At 35.8% G+C, this 9,052-nt stretch overlaps 1 protein-coding gene across 1 annotated transcript; it reads left to right on the plus strand.

The window, feature by feature from the left end:
• The first annotated feature begins 252 nt into the window (after positions 1-252).
• Positions 253-6,109, plus strand: LOC132161775 (DNA-directed RNA polymerases II, IV and V subunit 6A). The gene is made up of 6 exons (XM_059571958.2): positions 253-436; positions 4,363-4,396; positions 4,516-4,688; positions 4,779-4,830; positions 5,561-5,628; positions 5,859-6,109. The coding sequence occupies exons 1-6, from the start codon at positions 402-404 to the stop codon at positions 5,926-5,928; spliced, it is 432 nt and encodes a 143-aa protein (XP_059427941.1). The 5' UTR covers positions 253-401; the 3' UTR covers positions 5,929-6,109.
• Positions 6,110-9,052: the final 2,943 nt, after the last annotated feature.

Below are 9,052 nucleotides of genomic sequence, written 5' to 3' on the forward strand. Positions count from 1 at the left end.
TTGGGGGTGGTTTCGGCCACCCCATTTTGCCAAATAGGGTGGCTGTCTTTTTCAAAAAAAAGAAGAAAAAATTAATTAATTAATTTAATTTAATTTTTTAATGTTTTTAATCATTTTAATTTTTAATTATATATATAAACACGTGTCAAGTTTTTAGAGGTACTAACGTGTACAAAACTAGATAAAAAAATAAAGTTATTAAATGGTCAAAGGTATCTAACCCTCAAAAAAAAAATAAGTGCCTGACGTGGCATGGTGCTAGCGTTACTTACTTCGAAACCCTAATCCCTCTATTCCGAAATTGTTTTTTTAATTCTCCCGTCTACCTTCACACAGCGATCTTCAAGCTTTCTAACTGCAACAGCCATCTTCAAGCTTCAGACACCAATCCGCAATCAACAATGGCCGACGAAGATTACAACGATTTGGACATGGGGTTATGTCTCTCTCTCTGTATATATGTATAAATATGCTGAAAATTCGTATTGTTTTGAGTTTTCTGTATATTTTCTAAGCTGTTTCTATTCTTGAACATCAAACCCCATCTAAGAATCCTTCAAGAACTTATTGAGCAACCTACTCTGGTACTGAATATTTTCATCAATAATTATCTTATGTAGCCCCCTTTCAACCTCTGTACCTTGTGCTTGAAAACGTGGATATCGCTGTGGCAAGCCTTTTTTTGTTTCATTAGTTCTATTGTAATTGGTTGCAGTTTGGAGTGGGTTTGACCCCTTGATCTCATTTATATGTTTCTGCTACAACGTTGATATTGAATTTATTCAAGAATAGAATATATGTTTTCTCTGTATTTCCGCTTGTCTTCAGCTTGTTTGCGGCTCCAATTGTTGAGCATTTTGTTTTCAATTCGAACTAGAAACATATGAAAAAAGTAAGGGGAACAATGTGGAGAACAAAATTTTTATTAAGAAGCATGGATTTGAGAGCTTGCAGACGCACTCGCGCAGTAGAAGTTTAAGCAGTCTTCTTGCATAAAGAATGTTAATGAGGTGGGCTTTGCCCTGATGCTCTTATGCTTGTTACTTTTTACTTGCAGTTGACCTGGCTTGTAGGTTTTATTATGATAAGTAATAACCAGTCTTATTAAAAGCATAAGGCACCCCAAAGTTCCATTATACAAGAGGAATCACCTAACTAGAAAGGGAAAAGAGAACAAGAAAATCATCATAACTAATCGACAATGGGGACACAAACACTACAGTCCAAAGATACAATGTATAAAAACAAGAGGATAAAATGTTCTTCGATGACCTCTCCAAGTCCTCAAAGCACCTATTGTTCCTTTCCCTCCATAAACACAAAAAAAGGCAAGTAGGCACCATCTTCTAGACCGTAGCGCCCCTCCGCCTTCCAGAAGACCACCAACAGGCAAACAAATTGAAAATACGTCTAGGCATAACCCAAGACATCCCAAAACGACTAAAGATGGCCCTCCACAAAGCATAAGCTACCTCACAATAAAGAAGAAGATGGTCCACTATCTCCTCACTTCTCTTAAACATGCAACATCTATTCATCACAATGACATGCCGCTTTCTGAGATTATCTAAGGTCAGGATTTTACCCAGAGCCGCCGACGACGCAAAAAAAACCGCCCTCGGGGGAGCCTGCATCCGCCACACACTCTTCCATGGTAAGCGCCTACCTTCAGTACAAGCCAAGGAGTAAAAGAAGGACTTGACCTTGAAAAGACCTCTTTTGGAGGAAATCCACCACAATCTATCTTCACACCCTCGTCTCACTTTGACTGAATGCAACACCTAGAGAAAGGAGGCAAAGACTTCTAACTCCCAATCATGTGCCTCTCTAGATAATCTCACATTCCACTGATTGGATCCACCCAATAGCTCCATGTTAGCCGCAACTGAGGCATCCTTCGCACAAACAATACCAAATAAAACTGGAAAAGCTACCTTAAGAACCGTATCTCTGCACCACAAATCATGCCAAAAGCTAATCGTAGTCCCATCCCCCACCTCATGTCTAGTAAAGCCTTTGAGAGCCTCCCACCCTTTCCTGATATTCTTTCACAACCCCACCCCAAAAGCTCCTCCAAGCTCAAGAGAACACCACCCGCCCCATAAGCTGCCAAACTTCGAATCTACCACAACTCTCCACCAAGCATCTCTCTCAATCCCATAGCGCCACAACCATTTTCCTAAAAGAGTGTGGTTGAACACCATTAAATTTCTGATACCCAATCCTTCCTCATTAATTGGAGGGCAAACCTTCGACCAATTCATCAAGTGGTACTTGAACTCTCCACCTATCCCACCCCATAAAAAATTGCGCTATAACTTCTCAATGTGCTTAGCAACACTCACCTGGATATGAAAGAGAGGCAAGTAGTATGTGGGCAAATTAGCAAGGATACTCTTGATAAGGGTGACCCTACCACCCCTTGACAAATACAACATTTTCCAACTGTCCAACCGATGTTCGAACTTCTCGATAACGCCATCCCAAATATGCTTAGCTAAGGGTGTTCGTGAGTGAAGCTGCTCGCGAGCGAGCTCGGGATCGGCTTGTGCTCAACTCGATTATTAAATGAGGCACTTGGTGAACACAAATCCTGGCTGGAATATTAAACGAAGCAGGCTCGGACACACACACATATATAACAAATATATGTATATAATTTTTTTAACAAAAATTTGGTGAGCGAGAGTGAGAGAGTGGGAAATGAAAGTTGGGGTGGAAGATGCGTTGCGACTGGTGAGGGAAATAGAGAGAGAGTGAGACTTTGAAAAAATATTTTTTTGTAGGGGGCATTGTCCCACTGCAGTCTGAATACAACCTGTGAACTTGTCCTACATTGCTAAGAAAACATTACTCCCCAAGTTTGCTTATCTATAAAAAGATGCATATCCTTTCTTTTCGAAACCAAGTGCCTTGATGTATTGATTCAGGCTTCATACTCGGTTAGCCAGACTAAGCAAATGCTCATATGCAAACTGGCTTCTTAAGCCGTTTAAGAGTACTTGAAATTTAAATTTATAAAAAAAAAATTAAATTAAATATAAGAGCCAGCTTGTGAGCTGGTTCGACTCAACTCGACTTATTATGAACTCGAGCTCGATTTTTTGGCTCGTCCTTGAGCTCGGCTCAAGTTCGAGATCGAGTAAAATTTAAACAAGCCGAGCCCGAACAAGGGAAGCATGCTCAAGTTCGGCTCGTTTACACCCCTATGCTTAGCCTTATAGGAAGCCCCCAACGGAAGACCAAGGTACTTCATTGGCAAAGTGGCAACCCCACACCCTAAGATATCGGCTGACATTCCCACTTGATCCACATTCCCCACCGGAATTAAAACCGACTTGGCCAAGTTAACCTTCAAACCGGAGGCAACTTCAAACAGTAAAAACACACTCTGCAAATGACATAATTGGGCGGGCATAGCATTGCAAAAAATCAAGGTGTCATCGGCAAACAGAAGATGAGAGAAAGTAGTATTACCGACTTTGAAGCCTTCTAACAGTCCCCCCCATTAACCGCAGCAGAAATCATCCTGCTTGTAGGCTTGTGAACCCAATTCCTAATCTAGTCCACAAACTCTCTTTTGCTTTGCGTATATGAGCTCTAGGTGATTTGTCGACCATTGTGGGGAGGAGATCTTTCTAGCGAGTGGTAGTATCCGTCAGGATCTTAATTTGGTGCAATATTCCATTATATGAATTATATATACTCACATTGAGACGCCTCTTTGAAGTGAATTTGTATCTTTTTAGAAAGACTTCTTGCATGCCAGTTATCATGAGAAACACCAATACCTTGCTGAGAATAGAAAGTATGAAAGGTCACTCATTGCGTTACAAAGCTGATATCAAGTAAGGATCACAGGTACTACGGCTAGCATTAGCTTATGGGGTGTGGTAAAGAGGACTATGGGAAATGAATTACATTTTTTTCTTCTTTCTGAGCTGAAATTAATTACATGAACATCTGCATAATTATTTGAAATGGATACAATGTCATGCATTAACATCCATAAAATCTGCTTTGAAAGGTGTGCTTAGTATCAAAACTCTGATTCAAATGATTTAAACGCTCCAATTCTAAAATCCAAGTATGATTTAGACAGCCTTTAGGCATGAGTCCTGTGCAAAACCATGTGAAAGAAAAATATGCCTTTCATTTTCTATTTTAATGGATAGAATATCTGCCTCTCTTTTTTCTCTCTATCAATGCTTGAAAGACCCCAACTACAGCACCAATACATAGAATTGCCTGTAGCTATGATCATCCTCACTAATAATAAGATAAAATGATGGGAAATCAATATATATGTATTATGCTTAGGGAAAAATCAGATTCAAATATTAACAAAATGTTTGGCTGCAGATATGAGGATGAACCAGTGGAGCCTGAGATTGAAGTAAGGAGTCATTTTTGCTTCCTGGAAGAATATGATGAACTGAATTTTTTTGGGTTTTTTTTCTTTTCTTTTCTTTTCATTCAAACAGTTGATTAACATATTGCCTGAATGATGGGCAGGAAGGTGCTGAGGAAGAAGTAGAGAATAATAACAATGAAGACGTTGCTGGAGATCCCGTTGAAACTGAGGAGAAAGAAGAGCAGCAACCGGTACAGCGCCCTCGTAAAACCTCAAAATATATGACAAAGTATGAGCGTGCCAGAATCTTGGGTACCCGCGCTCTCCAGATCAGGTTTTCTTTTCATAACCTATCAGTCTAAAATTTTGCTGTCTAGTTGGGTTGATTCCATAATATGATATAATTTTCCTTCTTGGTGAGCAGCATGAATGCGCCTGTGATGGTTGAGTTGGAGGGTGAAACTGACCCACTCGAGGTTAGATTATTTAACAGCTATCTGATGGCACTTTCCTGAAAAAGCTTTGTTAGATTAAATTTTAATAGCAGATCCTTCATCTCGTTCTTTCATCTTATATATTCATGCAACCAGACCTTTATTAGGCTCGATAATTATTGCTGAACTCATGGTTTGCTGCATTCAGACATTGAACCTCATCTCTTTTGCATGTAAAGGCTTGATATGCATAATGTTGACATTGTTGCTTTCATCGGCTAACTTTTGGTTCTGTATCTTTTTTTCTTTTTCTTGTTGTCAAGAATAGGTCCAAGAAGTTCTCTGTTTTATTTGAAACAAAATAGCATATCCATATCAAACTTTGCAGGTTACTAAATTATCTGCTAGTATTCCACTATTCTTATTCCTCAAGCCAATGTCTGTCTAGAATAGTTCCATGAAGTCCTCTTTTTGATTTGAAACAAACTAGTGGTATCCATATTGGACTTTGCATTTAACTAAATTATCTAATAGTATTCCACCATTCTTATTTGATAAACCAATGTCTGTCTAGAATAGCTCCACTGCTATAGGATGATGAAAGTGGAGTTTCCCATTCTATGGTGTGTGATGAACATAATAGGAGAAGTCTAATATGTTTGTAGATAAGAATGGTGAAATCTTTCATGCCATAATTCTTTTAGCTGATTAATTGTGTTTCTCTGTTTTATTGAAAGCAGTTAGTAATATCTCATTTATCCAACCTTTTCAGATTGCAATGAAGGAGCTTCGGGAGCGGAAGGTACCCTTCACCATTCGCCGCTACCTGCCTGATGGAAGGTAAGGTTCTCAATTCAAAGTTTCCATTTTTTTTTTCTTGATTCAGTGGAAATTTGGTTTCTAGCTAAAGCTAAAAATTACAGTTTTAAGTTAGAGAAAAAAATATTTGACAAGTGTGGCTCGATGATTATCCGTGGATGCTGCCTTTACTTTTGGGCATGGGTCTAATTACATGCTTCTTTTTTCTTTTTTTGTTCTTTTCTGTATTGTTTCCATGAATTTTTTTCCAGTTATGAAGACTGGGGAGTCGATGAATTGATTGTGGAAGACTCCTGGAAGAGGCAAGTGGGAGGTGATTGATCTTCTTTTGTATTAGTCATTATTAATGGACTCTAGAAGTTATATATGATGTGCACTGTAATCTTGTATAGCTCTCTTCTGTAGTCCAGAAAAAAAAGTTGGGGAATCGAAACTTCTTAACTTCTTGATTGTAATCCTTTAATGGTGCTTTAGTTAATATTATGTTATTGACTTCGACTTCTTCTTCTTTGGGTGGTATATAAATGCACTTTTTGCGTGCAATTCTAAAGGGAAAAAATAAATAAAAAAATAAGAGAGTTGGAATTCAGAGAACCAAGTGCAGCCATTAATGTAGATTCAGAAAATCAATCTATGGTTTCCCTCTGAATGTCTGTATATGTGAGCTTACGAAGATGTAAGGAAAAGTTTTTAGGCAAATTGTGAATTATCTCTCTATTATTGGAAATAATGGCTAATTAATTGTGTTATAAAAAGAAGAGAGACCTGCTATTTTTTCAATTATTTTGTTCATCACTTATCCAACTCTTTTTCAAATTTACTATTAGATTTACTTACAACACCCATACGTAAGTTCTATAGATTTAATGGTAAATTTGACAAAAAAAAATAGATTAAAAAAAAATAGATTGAATTTGATGAAATTTTTTTTCTTTTTTTTTTAAATGGATAGAATTTGACGTGAATTGAATAGGAAAAAGAAAAATAGCGTTTCTCAAAAGAATGGACTTAGATTCTCTTCATTTCAAATGAAATGGAGAGGAACAAGTTAGTTGGTTTTAGGGGGTAATTTTATCATTTTTGGACTCTCTATTTCTCATTTGGACATAAATGTCCTCTTAAAACAACCAAATGGATCATCTCCATTTCAAGATGAATGTTAGGCTTACAAAGAAATTTTACAGAAAAAATTTTTACAAACTGTTGTTACACAACATGATTGAATATAAGATAAATTCAAATTTTGAAAAATTTAATCATATTGTGTTACATCAATCTTTAAAAAAAAATTATAAAATTTATTTATAAGCCAACACTCCTCTCATTTCAAATGAAATGGAGAGGATCTTTCTCCATATGTGGTTGATATTTTCCTTGTGTAGTGGCCAAAAAAGGGGGCCCATTTACACGTTCTCAGCCACATAAGGAGATCCTTCGGCCACATGATTGCTGGCGAGTGGATCCCAGTCTATCTACCAACCAAAAGAAAAAGGCCCCCTTTCAATGATCAATCCTCGTCTTCAATTCCAACCACTACAACTAGCGAAAAAAGACAAGGGCTATTGATTCGAACCCAACCATTAAAGTCAATCAAATTAATATCAGCCTTAATTTTAAATTCAATCATATTACTCAAATTCTTTTATTCGTAAAATAACTTTGACTTTGGAAACAGGATTGTCTCCAGTTTATTTTAGCTAGATAATATTTAGTTAGTTATAGTGGAGGGGTATTTTTGTCTTTTTACTTTTTAATAAAACAAAAATAACTATCCATTATACCTAACTGAATATTATCCAGTTTAAATAGATTGAATAGATCCTAATTCCTAATTTTTGTTAGGGGCAGAGATTCATAGTAATTAACTATTCAAATTCTTATGAGAAAATGAGGTAGAATTCAGTTGTCCGAATAGGTGGTTGGGAAGGTCAAAAATTATAATAATGCTATATTTATTCCTATTTTCTTACACTTATTTTTTAGGGTAAGTGTAGTATTACCCCAAAAATTATTTGGGCCGTCAGATTTCACCTGGCTCTCTCACAACAACTGTAATTTTATGAGAACTAAAATAGATGGATGAGATATTGCCATTATTTAAGACGATGACCGTTATTTTTCAGTTATGATATCATTATGATATTTTTTTATTATTATGATAAGTAATTTTAGGTGACCTATTTGTATCTTACTAAAACTGATGTGACTATTAAAATTACCATTGGGCTTGTAATTGATCATTGTTAAATTTTAATCAAATGATGATTTTAACAGGCATATCATTCTTAGTGGGACACAAGTAGGCTACCTAGAATTACTTATATTTTCTAGTAGGTGATATAACAGTTTTTTTTTTTTTTTTTTTTTTAACAAATGTAAGGAAAATACTATTGATGAAAAAACACCCCATCAAAAAATGCTGGGCATCTGACAGTATTTATAAAATATTTTACAAATATCAAAACAAACATTTTGAAGTTCTATGTTACATAGGAGTAAATACGAGTAATGTTATAAAGAGAATTAGAGTTTTTAGAGTACTCTCAAGTATGACGGGGCTTCAAATTCTCTTTATCTTGTGCATGCGTGTACGCTTGGCTTTCCTTGACTTTTAGTTTTCATCACTATCCGAATGTGCAAAAACCTAAGAAAAACAATCGAAATGGAACCACAAAATGTCAAAAACCATTATCTGCAAATAAGTTTTATCCGTTAGAATTTAATGGAAAAAATGAACGAATGAGTGACATCGTAAAAAATTAAAAATTTAATATATTAAATTGAGAGTTTTTAAACTTTAAAAGGTCTTATTTTTTAATAAAAGTGATGCATTATTTATATATATAAAAACAAAATATCAAAAATTAAGGTGTAGAAGATAAAATAGAAAAAAGACAAAAGGTTGTAAAAAAAAAATATTCTTTAAAAATTAAGAAAGAAACAACATTATAAATGGAGTAGTGCTCTCTTCTTCTTCTTTTTTTTGACTGTGCTCTTATAAAATATAAATGACTAGCTTTGGAAAATGATTTTTTTTTTTTTTTTTTGGATGGAAAATGAAAGGTTAAAAGAAGAAGAATCATACGAGTACGAGTTCTAGAACAAAAAAAAGTCCGAAGTTTTTTTTTCAGGATACCAGTGGGGTCCACTTCTGGATGACAGACAGTTGGTCCCACATGCCTTGCGTTATCTTAATACCATCAGTTTCAAAATGGTGGACAACGGTTTACACGGTGTCCAACTCAGGCAGCGCCATGTGTCCCCATGTCAAACTCAATCCATTCCATTGAGCTGTCGCTTTTTCCCGTAAGGAAATTATAAACAGGAAAAGTACCTCTGTACCTATATACTCTCCTCGCACTAGTATCGCAATGTGAATGACTTTCTAAATAATTAATTGTGTTAATGTGCTTTTAAATTATCAAAATAATATTAATGCCCTTAG

Source organism: Corylus avellana, chromosome 10 (genome assembly GCF_965113065.1).
Source record: "Corylus avellana chromosome 10, dhCorAvel1.hap1.2, whole genome shotgun sequence".
Taxonomy (NCBI): Eukaryota; Viridiplantae; Streptophyta; class Magnoliopsida; order Fagales; family Betulaceae; genus Corylus; species Corylus avellana.